Here is an 18,762-nt window from a genome sequence, read left to right as displayed (position 1 = left end):
GTGTTATAGCTGAAGTCGCCTCTTACCGGACAACTTTAAAAAGAAGGCAAAAAAGTGTGAGATTTGCGTGTTGAACCACCACCTTTATGGCTAGATTCGCCTCTTACCATATGGAATAAGGATTAAAGCAAAACGTGCAGATCACAATTCAGTGTGAACCCGGAGCCAATAATAAAATAAACCAATAGGGGTCGCCTCTTACCAAATACAGGTAATGTTGAGCCTGTATGGTGATCCAGCATCCAAGGACCCGACTCTCAAACTGGGGTGCTGATTTCCTCAAATGGCGGAGGTATTGTCAGTGTTCACCTGACACATAGGGGTCAGGTGAACACTGACAATACCTCCGCCATTTGAGGAAATCAGCACCCCAGTTTGAGAGTCGGGTCCTTGGATGCTGGATCACCATACAGGCTCAACATTACCTGTATTTGGTAAGAGGCGACCCCTATTGGTTTATTTTATTATTGGCTCCGGGTTCACACTGAATTGTGATCTGCACGTTTTGCTTTAATCCTTATTCCATATGGTAAGAGGCGAATCTAGCCATAAAGGTGGTGGTTCAACACGCAAATCTCACACTTTTTTGCCTTCTTTTTAAAGTTGTCCGGTAAGAGGCGACTTCAGCTATAACACGTTTTTATTTGGTTTATACCTCTATCACCTCTGGTAAGGGGTACCCATCATTATTTCAATTTTTGCATGTTTTTTTATTCACTGTCATCAGTGATCAATTTTTTTGGTGGAGGTTTATTCTTTTACACAATAGTATTCATTTTTCACGAACACTGGGGTGTTTAATCAAATTAGTTTGTAAGGTTTTACGCTATTGCGCTTTTACCTTTACTTCCATGATCCTGTGACCATTGAGCTAACTGTTCACGTGGACCTGGATCTACTATCAAGGTGACAAGTTTATCCAAGGAAACCGCCTTTACCTTACCTCAATCTGGTAAGCTTATACCCTTTGGGGTTCCTGGTTCCGGATTACATCTTTACTTTATGTTTGGACTGTATGGACTTTACATCTCCATTGATCATATCATAGCGCGACTTATTATTACAATATTCTACAGGGTGTGGTCACACTAGAAGTTGCTGCTGTTTCACTGTACTTTTCCTTTAGCGCGGTTAACATCTTTACATTACTGGTGGGCAATAATGGGCACTGGTGGGCGGCACTGATAGATGGCAATAATGGCACTGGTGGGCAGCACTGATAGATGCCATTGGTGGGCAACACTGATAGGGAGGGCACTGGGGGGCTCTCTGAGCCCTGCTTGCCATCCCTGGTGGCCATAGTGGGCATCCCTGGTGGTCATGGGTGGGCATCCCTGGTGGCTTAGTGGCACCCCTCCCCCCCCCCCCCCCAGGGCTGCACTGGTAATCAATGTTCTGATTACCAGCACAGACCCCCCCTGTGATCAGTGAGTAATTAGAAATACTCACTGATCACCCCCGCAGCAGCACCGATCCTCTGATCTTCTCCTCACTGACAGGATCTGTCAGGAGGAGAAGAGATCGAAGCCGTTACAACGGCTCTATTTACATTACATGACGGCTGTGATTGGACACAGCCGTCATGTGATCAGGAGGGCCAATCACAGGGCCCTCCTGCCGAATGATGTCGCTCTGTGTCCGAGGGACACAGGCACATCGAGATAGCGCCGCTGCGCGTGCCCGCGGCGGCGCGATCTCTCTCCTTCTGAAGGACGTTCCGGAACGTCCATTCAGAAGGACGAGACTCCCGCCCGGCCGTATATGTACTATGGCCGGGTGGGAGGTAGTTAAAGGCACTCACATAAATGATTAATATAAAAAATGTTATTTATTTTGACATCATTAAAATTACGGTAAACACCATATTAGCAAGTTTAAAAATATTCACAGAAATGCAAATGAGCATATTGAAAATGAAATTGTGGCATATTGTTACACTTCTATAACACACTTAACGCCTACATGTGTGTTTCTATTTTCACATGGGCTGCTCAGATGTGATGGGGAGGAAATGCACAGCATTGAAACTCAATGAAAACTGAGCATGTGCAGAGTTGCCACTACAGCTGCAAAACTCCTAGCTGAATTAAGAACATGAACAGAAGGTGGAGATAGAGAGCAGCAGGATCAACCAGGTTTTTTGCAGAATACAGAAAACAAATCTCATAGTGACTGAGGGAGTATGAACAGCATGTAATACACCATTAATTGATAGTTTTTTTTTTTTATTATGTGGGTTTAGTGACACTTAAATAACAAAAGATTCTGTTCCTCATACACATAAAACCAGTAATAAAAAAAGGACTGGGGTTCTATATCTCCCCTACTTGAAAAAAAAAAAATAATAAAAAAACATTTTTATATCAGTCAAGCTGCATGTAAATTTATTTCACTTTCTGTCTGCTGAAACCACCATTACCTGAAGAGTAAGATAAAGGCAATTTCTCTTTAGTTCTTAGGACACTTCTCATATTAGGAATTCATTGACAGGTCTGTTTGACCTGCACTTCAACCTGCTTCAGGGGGGGTTTGGATTCCCATAGACGTGTGTGTGAATGCAAAACCCGCTTGAAGCGAACAAAAGCCTGTCGATACCGACCCTAGGATTGTGGTAAAAAAAAATGTTGAGTCCTTACTCCAAAGTATAAAAACTTTGCTGTGAGATTTCTAAATTAAAGCCATAGGTTTAGAACAGCCAGGCCACTAGCATTTTCAGGTCAGCTAACACAATCCCCATATTTCACTATATAGGATAGACTTTAATTATAGATGCCATTGAGAAATATACTGAATTATCAAAATTGTATTATTACTGCTAAATTATTCCAACTCTGCAGGATCAGCTATGAATGATTTACATTTGAATACATACTAAAATGTTACTAAAGGCATTTTTTTTTTTTTAATTAATAGCAAACTTTCTATTTACCTGCTCTTTGCAATGGTTTTGCACAGAGCAGTCCTAAACCTCCTCTTCTGGGGTTCCCCAATGGTGATCTCAGCTCGTCCTCTTTTACATCTGCTCCCATAGAAAATAGCATGCTATGAGGGAAGATGTTGTGGGCTTCCTCCCAAGCTAGGCTGTGTATATCTATAGACACATATAGAGCGAACTTACCTCCTGCTCACTCCTCTCTGGTTATGACTGACAGCAGAAGGAGACAACGGCTTCTGCTGCTGTCTCTGAGTCCTGTAAGGAGAGAGTGCAGTGTTGTTTTTTGGCACAGCACTGGATCATGATCGGGAACCAGGCAATTATTGGGTGGGGGTTGCTGGTGAGGAGCTGATCATGGAAGTTTTTTTACCTTAATGCAGAGAATGCATTAAAATAAAAAATCTTTACCCCTTACAACCACTTTCAGCCTTACTTTTTTGAGCTCAGAAGAAGGAGTTAACAATCTCATGGCTGCTCCCCAAATAACTTCCTGAAATCATGCTGTTAACACAAGCGGTCTCCCCTTTTATAGGTGTACAAGTACATAGCATTGCTCTCTGATGTAATTGACGATTCCTCTCAACTATGTGACTGTGATTTTTTTATATGTTATGTTATGTACATTCTGGAGTAGGGAGACAGCACATATTTTCAACATGCAGTAAGGAAGCTGTAAAGGCAGGCATTAGCCCCCCCCTTTTTTTTTTCCACTGAGGGCTCCCTTTGACTCTAAGTTGAAATGGCAAAGCATAAAGGGGGTAAATACACTGTTCGAAAAAATAAAGGAACACTTTGAAAACACATCAGATCTCAATGGTTACAAATATCATGCTGGATAACTATACTGATATGGACTGGGTAATATATTAGGAAGGAAAGAATGCCACATCGTTTGATGCAAATGAAAATGATCAACCTACAGAGGGCTGAATTCAAAGACACCCCAAAAATAAAAGTGGAAAACTGATGCAGCAGGCTAGTCCGTTTTGCTGAAATTTAATAGCAGCAACGCAAAATGGTACTCAGTAGTTTACAATTGCCCCCATGTGCTTGCATGCATGCCTGACAACGTCGGGGCATGCTGAGACGACGGATGGTGTCCTGGGATATTTCCTCCCAGATCTGGACCAGGGCATCACTGAGCTACTGAACAGACATAGGTGCAACCAGGCAGCGTCAGATGGACCAAAACACAATGTCCCAGAGTTGTTCTATTGGATTTAGGTCAGTAGAGTGTGGGGGCCATTCAATTTCTGCATCCTCCAGGAACTGGCTGCATACTCTCACCCACATGGGGCCAGGCATTTTCGAGCACCAGGAGGAACCCAGGACTCACTGCACCAGTGAAGGATCTGACAATGGGTCCAAGGATTTCATCCTGATACCCAATGGCAGTCAGGGTGCCATTGTCTAGCCTGTAGAGGTCTATGTGTCCCTCCATGGATATGCCTCCCCAGACCATCACTGACCCGCCACCAAACCAGTCATGCTAAAAGATGCTACAGGCAGCATAGCATTCGCCACGGCTTCTCCAGACCCTTTAACGTCTGTCACAGGGTAAACCTGCTCTCATCTGTGAAAAGCACAGGGTGCCAGTGGCAGACCTGCCAATTCTGGTGTTCAATGGCAAATGCCAATCGAGCTCCACGGTGCCAGGCAGTGAGCACAGGGCCCACTAGAGAACATTGGGCCCTCAGGCCACCCTCATGAAGTCTGTTTCTGATTAGTTGGTCAGAGACATTCACACCAGTGACATGCTGGAGGTCATTTTGTAAGGCTCTGGCAGTTCTCATCCTGTTCCTTCTTGCACAAAGGAGAAGATACTGGTCCTGCTGATGAGTTAAGGACCTTCTAGAGTAATTGCCTGTCTCCTGGAATCTCTTCCATGCTCTTGAGACTGTGCTGGGAAACACAGCAAACCTGGCAATGGCACGTATAAATGTGCGACCCTTGAGGAGTTGGACTGCCTATGCAACCTCAAGGTATCACCTCATGCCACCAGTAGTGACACTGACCCTAGCCAAATGCAAAACATGTAAAACACAGTAAGAAAGATGAGTAGGAAAAAAATGTCATTGACCTCCACCTGTAAAACCATTCCTGTTTTGGAGGTAATCTCCTTGTAGCCCTGTTAATTTAATTACCACCAAAGCAGCTGAAACTGATTAACAACCCCCTCAGCTACTTAACTGACCAGATCAAAATCCCAGGAGTTTAATTGACTTGATGATTGACTCTGATTAAAAAGTGTTCCTTTAATTTTTTGAGCAGTGTATAAATGTCTCATAGGTAAGTCTGCAAAATTTAAAATGAGACTAAATAAATTAATAATAAATTAATTGTTATGAAAATTTGAACTAGGCAACTATGAAGATTCATTTATTAACAAAATTGCGACTGGATCTATTGAGGAGATTGGGCTAAAGAAAATACTCTGGAAATGGCAAAGTAAGGTATTCTGAGAGAAACCATAGAAAAGAGAGGTAAACACTGAGGATGACATTCATTAAGTTTCTTTTTAATTAAATGCATATTTTATTTTAAATGATTACATCAGTAAGTAATACATATCAATAAACTGCTGAAATTTGAGTGCAAAGAAAACAGTATAAACGTCTTGTTTGACCAGCAGTTGTAATCGGTGCTGATCTACAAGACAAGTAAGCTTTCACTCTCTCCTGGTGATGTCAAGGTTATGACCGGGGGACAGGACTGGATAGGTATCTGGACAACAAACTGCCATAGAGTCACAAATGTTCACAGCAAGGTTGGAAAGGGTAGAAGGGGACAAAAGGGATATATGTTCCCCTCAGCAGACCACGTAGCTCAGACTGCAGGCTCTGTGAAATGTGTGACACAACAATGCCTACTCAAGGGCATAGTGAATGTATGTTCTAGAATTCAAGGTAAATGTGTGAGACGAGCCCCTGGTTCCCCTGCGGTATGACTGGCATCGGGACCACCTGCACGGGATGGGCTCTCCTTGATTCCTCCCCTTTGGACCAGCGTTTTATACTTGTCCTTGGCCTCATGACCGACTTGCTGTTCTCTGCCACTGCTCCCCTTCTTTTCACCCTCCTCTGGCCTTCCCTCTTCCCCCCTACCCGGCTGTTTACCCTTCCCTTGTCTACTCCCCCCCCCCCCACAGGTTTTTTTTTTTTCCCTCAACCTTGCCCGTCGAGGTCCAGGTTTTTTCGTTTTCTTTTATACCCCCTTCTTTTTGATGGTTATTTTTCTGAACATCCTTCTTTTTCGGGTCCCATGAGGTTGTCGATCCGGATACCATTGTTTTCATCACTCACGTTTTATTGTTGCTATTGACACGAACCAGGTCCCAGGCTACATGTGGCTATAACACCTATTGCTACGGTGCCTTGGTTGTGAATTTTGACATGACCTTCTCTGTATTGTATTTTTGCTATACGGATAATTGACTCGATTGTATTTTATGTTATAGTCTGGACTTCTATGTCTTTCATTCATACGTTGTATGCTTATTACGTGTTTAATAAAGAAATTTGAAAAAAAATGTGTGAGACTTCACAAAGAAAGTTTAGAAACTTTAAGATCATTCAGATTATTAGGAGTAGGCTAGAAAGAATTAAAATACAAGATATAGATTTCATTATATTATAGATATATAATTTTACATTTTGACTATAAAAAAAATTCAACAGATTTTTTATATTAAAAGAGAAGTATGTGTTTTTTTTCAGAATCATGCTTGCCTACGTGGATGCAGCATCTGTCTCCCACCGGCTGAGTGGGAACTGAGCGAACAAATCCCACCGATCGATCGGTTCTCAGGGCTCCCTGCCAGTCACTGCTGTCTGCTACCCCCCCCCCCCCGCTCACTGGAGCGCTGGGCTGTGGAGGGGGTGGGAGTGGGTGACTCAAGGTCTCAGCGGTCCAGGCATGTGGATGGATCCCACCTTTTTAGTTGCAATCTTGCCCTAGCCTGGACCGGCTCTTGACGTCAGCCAACAGCAGTCTTCAGCCTGCTGTCTCCTGAAAACAGGTCACAGGAGGGCAGAACTAACTGAACTCCTGTGATCCACAGGAGTCCTACAGCCACAACGAGCTTTGGCTGTACTTCTCCTTTAATGTGTGTTTTATGGTGTCTGTAAAGGCTAGGCCTCGACTTCTGCTCAAGTCAACATTAGGTCTAGCCCACTGCCATTAACAGTTCAATGGCAAAACTTCAATGACTAACAGGGATTCTGGCTCTGAACTGTTGAGTGCTGTGAGGTTAGGCTTAATGACACTTTGGCCAGAAATAGAGTCCCTTGTATACAGACAGCTCCATAGGAATAATGACAAAAAGATATAGGTACTGGCATCTGCACTTCTGCAGTACTGTTATATTAGACATTGATTAAAAAGTTACAGGTCCAATTATGCCTTTTGATATTTAATTGTACAAGCTTTATTTACCTATGTTCAGGGCTTGACTCGCTAGATGAAATGGTAGCCTCAGAGATTTGCTTGCTTGTTGGTTTTCTTGTGAAATGTATATTGGCAGACGTTAATCCTATAACAGAATAGAAAGTGGATTTCAAATGTGAACAGTTTACCCCCATCCTTACAATATTAGAATTCCATAGAAATAACCTATCTTTGGACTTTGAAGGCAACCAAACCAATTGTCTAAAAATCTTCACTTTATTATATACAAATATAGGATTAATAATAGTGAACGATAAAAACACAGAATATGCTGTAGAACAAAACTGACTAATCAAGAATATAATTTCACATATGTAGTACTCCTACTCTTAACCCAGACCAGGCTTATAACATATAACCGCTATATTTATGACCATCTAAAAGTATATTTGCTGGCTAACCCAACAAATTTTTACATTTTTCTTTTCTTATTCTTCCTCAGGGGTTAGGGCATACAACACTGAAATAAATAAAAAACATTTTTAAGACATTTTTAGATTTTCCACTATCAAAACTTCTGCTCAAACTCTAGAGCACTTACATTCTCATACACATAAAATTATAACAGCCGTATATTGCACGGATACCAGATGTCCTCTCTACAGACTGTAGGGAAAAGGGTCTCTCCTGCCAGCCATTACATGAGCACACAAGGACCACATGGCCGCACACACCCCTGGAAATAATATAATGTTAATAAGATGTTTAAATAACAGAATAACTCCGTTAAAAGGAGAAAAGTGTATTATAAGTACCCAATGCTAGAAACATATGTATGAAACATATGTATATGATCATGCTACTTGATTGTTCCAGAAAACATTAAGGATACATAATATTTCATCATTATTTTATACTGAAAAAACCTAGGAGTCCTCTCTATTGCCTAATTTTCCCATCAGATATTTAACAAAAGGGAGACCAAAACAGATATAATATCCAAAACTGTCTGAATAAGCTAATGTAACCTATTTACCTACAAACTTAGCAATCTCATAGGCTAGGTCTCTCAGTAATCCCTCGTCTGTCCTCTTAGGTCTAACCAGACCTCCTTATATATCCCTAAATAGGGAGAGATTCAGTGCAAATCAACAATATACTTCATTATTTAAACAAAAAGTTAAAAGTTTCCAGGGTCCTATAAGCCTGCACTGTGGAGGGACAAAATGGTGCAGTATCCATGGTTTCCTGGCTCTTGGGCCGCAAGTCAAGTACGGTGCAATGACGTCATCATGCCAAGCAGATGACGTCACCTCTGCAATACTGCTGACACGGTTGCCACGTTCTCTGTTAACCCAGCCTTCCACCACCCCCCCGGTCAACTGACCAACACTGGCGACACACCCTATTGTGGATAAACATACAAGCCACAAGGGGACTTGAGGTAGATGGCTTTTCATGCCGAGTGTATCTAACAATGCAGAGGGACATGGAGAGCAGCACCCCCCAACCAAATAAAAGCAAAGGACATCTGTTTCCAAAACAGCACCCCTTTACCAGGAAATTCTAGAGCACTTAATGCTTCCCTCTGCTGACCAGCTTTATGGAGGTACTGATTTCATTTTCCAGCAGGACTTGGCACATGCCCACACTGCCAAAAGTACCAATACCTGGTTTAATGTGCATGGTATCACTCGCCTGACCTAAACACCAAAGAGAATCTGTGAGGTATTGTTGAGAGGAAGATGAGAGACACCAGATCCAATAATGCAGATGAGCTGAAGGCCACTATCAAAGAGCAACCTGGGCTTCCCTAACACCTCAGCAGTGCCACAGGCTGATCACCTCCATGCCAGGCTGCATTGATGTAGTAATTCATGAAATATTCTAATTTTACTGAATTTGGGGTTTTCACTAGCTGTAAACCATAATCATCAAATTTAAAAGAAAGAAATGCTTGAAATATATCTCTCTGTGTATAATGAATCTATATAAAAGATATGAGTTTCACTTTTTTAATTAAATAACTGAAATAAATGTACTTTTTGATGATATTCTAATTTCATGGGATGCACCTGTATATTCATGTAGCAATGTGACACCACAGAAGCCTTCTCAAGTCAATTCAAACACAATCAGTTTTATCAGAGGTAAATCCTTCTAAAAAAGGCTTGTAGGTCATCACTTCATTCAAACCTGGGGGAACAGTTGCCCTAAAATGGTATATCCAGCATAATTCATGCTGGAGTAACACTTTATTCTAATCCCCAATCCCCTTGGGGGTATATGGACTCTCTTAAAGAAGAAGAAATTTCACTTTTGGCATCTTGATAATAATAATAATTATGTATCTTAGCTACATGTCTATCCACAGGCAGATACCATTTTCCTGTGCACATACTGTGCACATGTTTTCTGGAACAATCAAATAGCATTATCATATACTCCCAATTGTTTCTAGCACTGGGTACTTATAAGCTGACCTCCTTTAAAGGAGTTATTCTGGCATTTACATATCATACTAATTATATATTATTTCTAGGAGTGTGTGTGGCCAGTGTGGTCTTTGTGTGCCCATGATGTGGCCGGCAGGAGAGACAGTTTTCCCTTTAGTCTAAGGAGGGGACATCTGGTATTCATGTATAATATGGCTGTTATAATTATATGTGTATGAGAATGTAAGTGCTGTAGAGATGACAACTATGGATTTTTACCTGTGATAGTGGATCTTGAAAAATATTTTTTTGGTTTATTTCAGTGTGATATGCTCTCACCCCTGAGGAAAAATAAGAAAAGGAGAATTCGAAATGTGTAATGTTAACCAGAAAATTACCTTCTAGATTATCACAAATATATTGGTTATATGTTATAAATCTGATATTAGTTAAGAGTGAGAGCACCACATATGTGAAATTTGAATCTTGGTTAGCCAGTTTTGTTCTGGAACTAGTTCTACAGCATACGCTATGTTTTTATCTTTCACATTTATTAATCCTATATTTGTATATAATAAAGTGAAGATTTTTTAGACAATTGGTCTGGTTGCCTTCAAAGCCCCAATATAGGTTTCTTTGTATGGAATTTTAATCCTGTACCAGAACATTGATAACAAATATTAACAAGTAAGACAAATAATCAAAGAAAGAATAAGAAATACAAAATTCAGTAAAAGTCAAAAAATTTTAACAAGCTATATGAAACTTGGAGAAAAAAATCTTGTTATACTTACTAAAAAAATAATGGTCCTACAGTCAAAAGACAGATGACTTACTAAGGCAAGCAATGAGCAAATCAGAAGTGCAAGGAGCATTAAAAAATCAGATATCCAGACAAACACACAAAACACAGTTGTGCTAATATGTTGCTGTACTTAGTAAACACTAGTCGTTGTGCAATTAAATTAAAGCCCAATTCCAGCTTATCTGATTTATTTAAATATCAGTGTTAAAAAAAAAATAGCCGAGCTGACTGCAATAGTCCCCCTATCCATCTCTCATGCAGATTCAACCTTCTGGGTTGAATAACGCTGGGCGTCAAGGATACACCCCCAAGGAGCATGTAATCAAAGCCACCATGGACTCACAGCAGAAAGCTCTGGGGAACATAGCCATGTCATTACCTGAGCCCCATGTTCTTTGCAGTATTCAGGACCAGAGATGTATAGTAACGAAGTAGAACTACTTAAGTACTGTACTTAAGTACCGAAATGCGGTATCTGTACTTTCCTAGAGTAGAATTTTTTTCTCCTACTTCTACTTTTACTTCACTACATTTTTTCGATGATTTCGATACTTCTACTCAAGTATTTTTTTTTGTGCTGCATAGTTACTCGTTACTTTTAAAAAAATTACCACTGCCAGAACAGTAGATGGCAGGTTGCATAAAGCTCAAAAAAATGTGTATAATGTCATTTGTAAATCAGCGCATACGGAAATAAAGGCTGTGTATAATAAAAGCTGCTATACCAAATCTTTCCAATAAAAAGAAAATATGAAACAAACAAATAAATGGTGCTACAGCGCTTAAAGTGCATCAAGAAACTACTAACAAACACAGGTTAATCATTTGAAATAATAAAAAACAATATGATGTTCAAACGTTTGACTTCTTTCTTTAATAACTACATAACACAGTACTTGTACTTCTACTTTCAGTACTTGAGTAGAATTTTTTTTTCAAAACTACTGGTACTTTTTACTTTTAGTACTTAAGTAGCAAATTTTTTTAAAAAACTACTTGCAATACTTAAGTAAAAAAAATGTTGAATACTTTAGTACTTCTACTTAAGTAACTTTTTCTGCGAGCACTTCCACTTCTACTCAAGTCACTTTTTGATCGAGCACTTGTACTTTTACTCAAGTAGAACTTTCGAGTACTTTATACAAGTCTGTTCAGGACCTATCTACTGCCGAGTAAAGAAGAGGAAGACAGGAACCTGTTAATCTCCTGTGACAAGACAAAAAGCCTTAGGAGAAGATCTATTTATGCCCATTATGTGAAAGAGTCACTAATAAAATTCAAGTTATGGACACACACCTGAACAGAAAATTACATGTTTGTTGTATTTACAAATTGGAGTGCAGCCTTCTCTATATTAGCAGCCATGGCACCTGAAAAACAGAAATCCCCCTGACGCAGGGATGCCACCGCCGTTCGAATGGATTCCATTCTGAACTTCTGTACCCTCACAAAGCAGTTTAGAGCCTTGAGGTCTAGGATTGGACGCGCTTTGTCTTCCTTCCTGTGGGCTGTAAACAGGTTTGAGTAAAAACCCTGAAAATGTTCTGAAGTTGGAACCGGGACATTCACCCCTTGAAGGAACGGGTCATGTATTGCCCCAAAAAGACCCTGTAACCGGTCTAAGTACAGGCGCAGGTTGGAAGGAAAAAACAAGACAAGGGGACAAGAGCGAAACTCGATCTTGTAGCCAGACCGAATGACTTTGTGGACCCACTTATCTTGCACCAGGGAAGTCAATGGGTCCGGAAACCAGCAAAGATGTCCCCCCACCCCTGATACAGGTCTGGGCACGCACCTTCATCTAGAAGGAGCCTTGTCCACGGGTCTGGAGAAGCCAGCTCTCGGCTTGCCAGACCAGGTTCGTTTGGATCCGCCAGAGAAGGCCCTGAAAAGCTTTGAGCCCTTGTCAGTCGATCCTGAGGGATGACAAAAATTTCTTATGAGCCAAGAAGGAAGGTCCACGTCTACGGTGAGGTTCCTTGCCCGTAGTAGCTTGTGGAAGAAAGGTACTCTTCTGTCCTGTGAGACCTTTAATGATGTCATCCAGGGTAGCTCCAAACAGGTGATCTCCTTGAAAGGGAAGATCAGTCAAGGCCTTTTAGAAGTCTGGTCCGCAAACCAGCATTTGAGCCAAAAGACACACTGAAGGACCACCGCAAAAACAGAGATGCAGGCCATCAGGGGAGCCGAATCAAAAGAGGCATCACAGATAAACTGCAGCCCCTGGACCAGCTGGTCCGCCAGCTCAGCAAAGGCAGGGGGGGGGCTGTTCTTCCTCCAGGTCACGGTGTAGGAGCTTAGCCCACTCAGTCAGAGTTGGCGACAACAGGGCAATGGTAAATACCGGCCTCATTGCCGAACCAGCTAAGTTGTACATAGTGCGGGTCACAGCCTCCGCCTTCCAGTCAGCTGGGTCCTTAAAGGCTGGGGACTCTTCAACCGGAATCATGGTTGCCTTGTTTAAACTGTGGAACAGTCCACTTCTTAAAGCGGAGTTCCGGGCACAAAATCAATATTTTTTTATTGTGCCCCTACGCTAGTTCGACATCACCTGAAAAGGAATTGGATAGTTAGGTTTTTTTTTTTTGTTTACTCACCTTGTAAATGAAGATCGTAAATACTCACCTCAGTGTACTTCCTCCCTCAGCGCCGCGGCTCCGCCGGCACTTCCTGTCTCGCGATGATTCCTGGGAGCTGAACGTCATCGCTCCCAGGAATCAATGCGACGGCACCGGCCCCGCTCGTCACTTCCGGGCGACGCCACATTCCCCTACTAAACAGCTTCTGGGCATGCCCAGAAGTTGTGGAGGAATGCGGCGCCGCACCGGAAGTGACGAGAGGGGCCGGTGCAGGCGTTCTGGGAGAAGAGGACGCGGAAGAAGACGCAGAAGAGGACCGCGCCGGCTTCAGCTGCCCACAAGAGAGATGGAAACGCTGTGGAAGAAATTTTATAAGTAAGTATCTCATCTTGCAGGTAAGTGCGAACCGGGACAGATCAGGGGCTAGCCATTGTGGAATGTACTAGCCCTGACTGTCCCGGGGGTATGTTTACTTAAAAATGACTTCTGTGCCCGGAACTCCGCTTTAAGAAGGGACTCTTCAAAAGGGTAACGCCTAGTAAAGCGCTTAGGAACCCCACGGGGACGCATTGGTCGTCCCCACTCTTTAGCGACAATTCTGTCAAAATAAGCAGGGAAAGGAAACACCTTTTCCGCTTTGGATAACTTGTGAGTGCCAAAGGGTACCTGCGCCTCTGTCGCAGCTTCAGCTGCATCCTCCATCTTTAGGCTCTAGCACACAGATACAATCAGTGCATCCTTTTCATGCTCAGTCGCAGGCATTGAGGAATCATCCTCACTATCAGAGGATTCCAGGCGCGTGGTCGCAGACCCAGAAGGGTGACCCATGTCCGCGGTGGCTGAATCAGATTAAGGATCTGATGAGACAGATGAGGCAAGGGAAGGCCTCAGAGAGGGGATCATTTGGAAAATGTGCTCCAAAGACTCCATGAGTCACTAGGGGGACCCCACGAAAAAGTGTAACACACTAAGGGACAACCCCCACTGCGCTGGCAGCACCAACCAGTCGCCTTGCACAAGGCACAAAGTGATCCTCAGCAGAGAGGGAGAGGACCCCACCAGACTCACTACCCACTGACACAGGCACCTGCAAGCACCAGGAGAATCTGCACTACACAAGCGGCGATCAGGAAGCTAAATGAACCAGGAGTCAGCACCAGGGGATAAGGAGGGATTCCCACCACTGAAATCACCACCTACAGGGCTTCACTGTCATGGCCGCCGCTATTTGCTATGGCAAACCACAAGAAAATGGCCGCCGGACTACACAAACATGGCTGCCGTGTAACGGAATACACAGGCTACAACAAAATGGTGGCACCGGGCAGCACCACAAGGAGACTAGGCGTCAAGGACAGATCCAGGCAGGACGGGGGTACAAACCCACTCCCCGCACAGTCGATCGTCCGGTCACCGGCAGCGCACCCCCCCGGCCCCATCCCCATAGCGCCCTTCCCCCATCCCAGGCAAGTGACCAGACTACCCAAACAGCCCCAGTGTATATGGAGGGGAGGGGCAGGCTGAGGGACTCAGAAAAAACAAGGGGGGGTGCCTGCAGGAAGGAGGGGAACTCGGGGGTCCAATCATCCTAGAAGGGGCCCACGTCCACCCCAAAACCCTCTAGGGGCAGGAGGGGGGGAGGCACTACTCACCATACCAGGAACCAAGTGGCACCCCTCCAGACAGATCCTCCTCCGTCGAAATGGGGGGGGCTGTCGGCCCAGGCCGGAGCATATGCGACCTTGCGAGAAGTTTAACTCGCCGGGCCAGCCCCCGTCCAGTGGGGCTATGTTGCGGCCAACCTAGCATGGAGCTGAGGCCTGCACGCGCTCGCTGGCTAGACTGAGGTGACCACTGGATCTAGATTAACCAGCTAATCGTCCAGTCCGGCAGTTGATAGTAGATCTCACTGGAAGACTCCAGGAGGAAAAAAATTGCTATCTAAAACATATTTTGCCAGGACCAAGTATCCCTGCAAGGAACCAGGTCCTTACTCCTGACTAGGCAGAAAAAAAACTGAGTGACTATAGCAGGGAGTGGGAGTAAACCCCCTGGGACTGCCTATAGGTGAAGCCAGTTTTTTCTGCCTAGTGTCCTACTCCTGTAGGGGGCAGCATAACTCAATGGTCAATAATGACATCAGCTGTGTCTGTCAATGAACAAAAGAGAAACACCATTTTCTTTCTTTCTTTCTTGTCCTTTGAGGGACACGGTAGTTTAGAGACTATTGGGACATCGAAGGGCAGTCCAACTGAGGGGTGGGCAACAGCAAGAATTCACTAACAGACCAACAAAAAAAAAACAACTGAGCTGGAAACTGCCTGCAGCTCAAAGACCCACCTTAAGTCTGAAGCTGGCTTTAGAAGGACCCTGAATGATCACCTGTTAAAATTTGTGGAGAAGACCAGGTGGTAGTCTTGCAAATCTAGGAAATAGTTGCTTGATGCTGCAGCCCAAGAAGTGCTCACAGATCTAGTAAAGCACCTTCACAGAAAAGGGTGGAACCTGAACCTTGAGACCATAAGCTTGAATGATGCTCTATCTAAGCCTCTGAGAAATGGTGGAACAAGAAACAGCGTCCCTTTTTTGTGGACCGTCGTGAATGACAAAGAGAGAGTCAGAATTTCTAAACGATACAGTTGCTGTTGGGTAAACCCGCGCCAACCAAAGCCGAAATGCCAATTCTCCTCACCTGGGATGTAAACAGAAAAAAAGGCTGGAACAGGAAGGTTTGCCCAGGACAGGATCTGCACTACCTCTCTTGCTGTGGTGAGATATATGGTTCCTTCCTCATGGTCGATGTATGCCACTGCCTTGTCATTGTTAGCTTGATCCCTGATTGGATTACCCTCAAGTCAGGATGTACAACAATGCAGTGACAGCCAGATTGCCTGAAATTCCAGATGGTTGAAATATAATTTTGAGAGTATGAAAATAAGATTCCTCTGATGTCAAAATCCTCTTCCTCTGAAAATTTCCCAAGAGATCAGAAGGACTTCCCTAATTCCAGAGCCACATGCCTGAGCCACCAAGCAAGGGAAAACCTGATCCTGGATGCCAGATGATTCAGTATGTCCAAAGGACAGGACTGCTTTGTTCCACGATAACAGGAATTAAGTTGTAGGGGTCTGGAGTGGAACTTGGCAAATTAGACCATCTAGGAGGTGGCGGTCATCAGCCCCAGGACTCTCATGCAGAAGCGAGGAATAAGGCGACTCCTCTACTGAGTCTGGGAGCGAAGAGTCTGCAGTATCTCCTGGGGAAGAAAAACTCTGTCTTTAGTTTTTTTAGCATAAGACAAAGATATTCCAAGCAATTGGTTGGCCCCCAAATTACTTCTAAAGGTTAAGGATCCAGTCAAGCCTGTGCAAAGTCTGAACAGTCCTGACTACAATGTCTGCCAGAACTTGTGCTGACTGTTACCTCAAAAGGTGGTCATCCAGATATTCCACAACAGAAAGTACTGGAAGTGCAATTTGGCTAGCTCATGAGCCAACACCTTGGTGAATACTCATGTTGCATAAGATAGGCTGAATGGCAAGGCCATAAACTGGAAGTACTGGGGACACACAGTAAAGCTAAGGAATCTCAAACGCACTGGAAAAAAAGGGACATGCAGGTATACAGTATGTCCTTGAGGTTCACAGAGGCCAGGAGAATTCCATGTAGAAATTCTGAAACGGAATAAAGAAATTTAGGGCCTTGAGATCCAAGATGGGCTAAATGCCAACTTTGCAGGGCAGGAACAAAGGTGGAGTCAGAAGGGGCATGTTCCCCAGGTGCACTGTTGATATATGGAGGAGGGTGGGGGCGTGCTAGGAGCTTTCAGCAATGGGTTTTCCTGCACCCGTCAGGAGTGACTGCAGCATGAAGATGGCTTGATAGCTGCTGCTGGAGGGAGAATTCTGCACTCTCCTCTATCCAATAGCAGCTTGCTGCGGGCTGAAGAGAGTGGTCACTTGCAAAAACAGCCTCGTGTCTAGGCAGCACTATTTGGAAATGAGGACAGACTACCCTTTTTGCTGTCCCCCTCTCTTTTTGAGGTCTTTAATACAATACACAGAGTACATAGAGGGCGGAGCGGGGACAACTCCGCTCAACACATCCTTTCTCCTCTTCACAGCCCCCCCAAGAGTCCCTTAGCATCCTCCCTCTTTTAAAATCCTTAACGCCCACTTTCTCCCACTGATACGTATTCCAAAGCAGTTCTCCTCAGACTGACACCAGAACCACAGAGGCATTGTTTTTCTTTCAGTGAAACTACAGATGCAGGAATTTTTTTTCCCTTCAGTGACACCATTGATATAGGAAAATATGTAGGAAAATATTTTCTTTCAGTGGCACCACTGATGCAGAGACATTTTTTATTCTTGTGACACCACCAACACTGGGACATTTTTTCCTTCCCATCACAAGACAGACACAGGGACAGTTTTTCTTTCCAGTGACACCAAAGATGGAATGACATTTTTTGCTTTCAGTAACACCGCGCATTGATATTTTTTTCCTTTCAGTTACATACTCTCAGTGACATTACTGACGCAGGAACATTTTTTTGCCTTCTAGTGACACTACTGATGAGGAAACATTTTTCCTTCCACTAACACCACTGATGCTGGGACATTTGCTATTCAGCTACTGTTTCCCCATATGTGTGCAATGATTTTAAACTCTTCACTTTGCTGCGGTTTACCCCAACTATTAGTACTATTTCTGCACATTTCAAAAACATTAGATACACTTAGGCACAGTGCACTGGGCGTGCCTCTATTAGCCTCACCCCTCTTCACCCAGTTGGGGGCACAGTTTTCTATCTTCTCCCTGGACATTGGATGACCTTGTCTTGGCACTATCCCTTTATATTTGAAAACTGTGAACATGCTAGAATAGAACCTCTGGAACCATTCTGCTACAAGGACTGCAGCAATGAAACACCAAGGCTGCATTAAGATCTGCTAATCTGCGAACACAGGTAGTTTGCATATAATGAACCAGGGAGGGAGCTGGGCACTCCCTGGTAGCATGTAGCCCCTGGAAACCACCTGTACCCATTCAACTTAGATGCAGGCTGTTCAAATCTCCACAAAGGCTAAAAGCCATCCCCTCACTTTTAAAAATGGGGGCACTTCCTCATGCCTAAGATGATTTACTGTATCCAAGGGTTTAGGGGACTTGGAAGCCAGGACTGTGAGTTAGGCTTGGGCTTGGCTTTGGAGATTGAGGCCTGGGAGTAATGAAAGGACCTGCTGTTAGCCATTGAGGAGAAGAGAGTCTTCCCAGGCTAAGTCCAAGACTGTTTCTTTTTTTTTTAAATAATCTTTATTTTCAAATTTGCAAAAACACGGAATTGAAAGAACAAACAGAGTTTCAAACAAGGCCATAAACAGAAGAAGCATAACCATTATGGTGGTACATCACAGATGAAGAATAAAAAACAAAGTCACGTATAATGCAGACAGTTCTAGTGATATGAGGATGGTGCCCAATGGCCAAACGGAGGATAAACCTCATGATGGTCCTGTCCCAGATACCCAGCTCAAGCCCAGGAGAAGCTCCCCTGGAGCGGCCAGGTAGAATCGTGACCGGTACCGGCTAAAAGCAAGCATCTGCGGTGTTAGCCAT

The 18,762-nt window shown here is 43.6% G+C and overlaps 1 protein-coding gene across 2 annotated transcripts in view; it reads right to left on the bottom strand.

Annotated features, from left to right (window-relative positions):
* KIZ (kizuna centrosomal protein) overlaps nt 1-18,762 on the bottom strand; it is a 290,355-nt gene that overhangs the window by 81,826 nt on the left and 189,767 nt on the right. For both annotated transcript variants that reach the window (XM_082251350.1, XM_082251351.1), the window contains one exon: nt 7,370-7,466. In XM_082251350.1, the coding sequence (XP_082107476.1) occupies nt 7,370-7,466 (97 nt within the window). The remainder of the gene's footprint in view (nt 1-7,369; nt 7,467-18,762) is intronic.

This window comes from Pelophylax lessonae (assembly GCF_965119305.1).
Source record: "Pelophylax lessonae genome assembly, chromosome: 3".
In the NCBI taxonomy this organism is placed as follows: Eukaryota; Metazoa; Chordata; class Amphibia; order Anura; family Ranidae; genus Pelophylax; species Pelophylax lessonae.
Note: the sequence above shows the minus strand (reverse complement) of the source record. Positions and strands in the feature narration are given on the sequence as shown.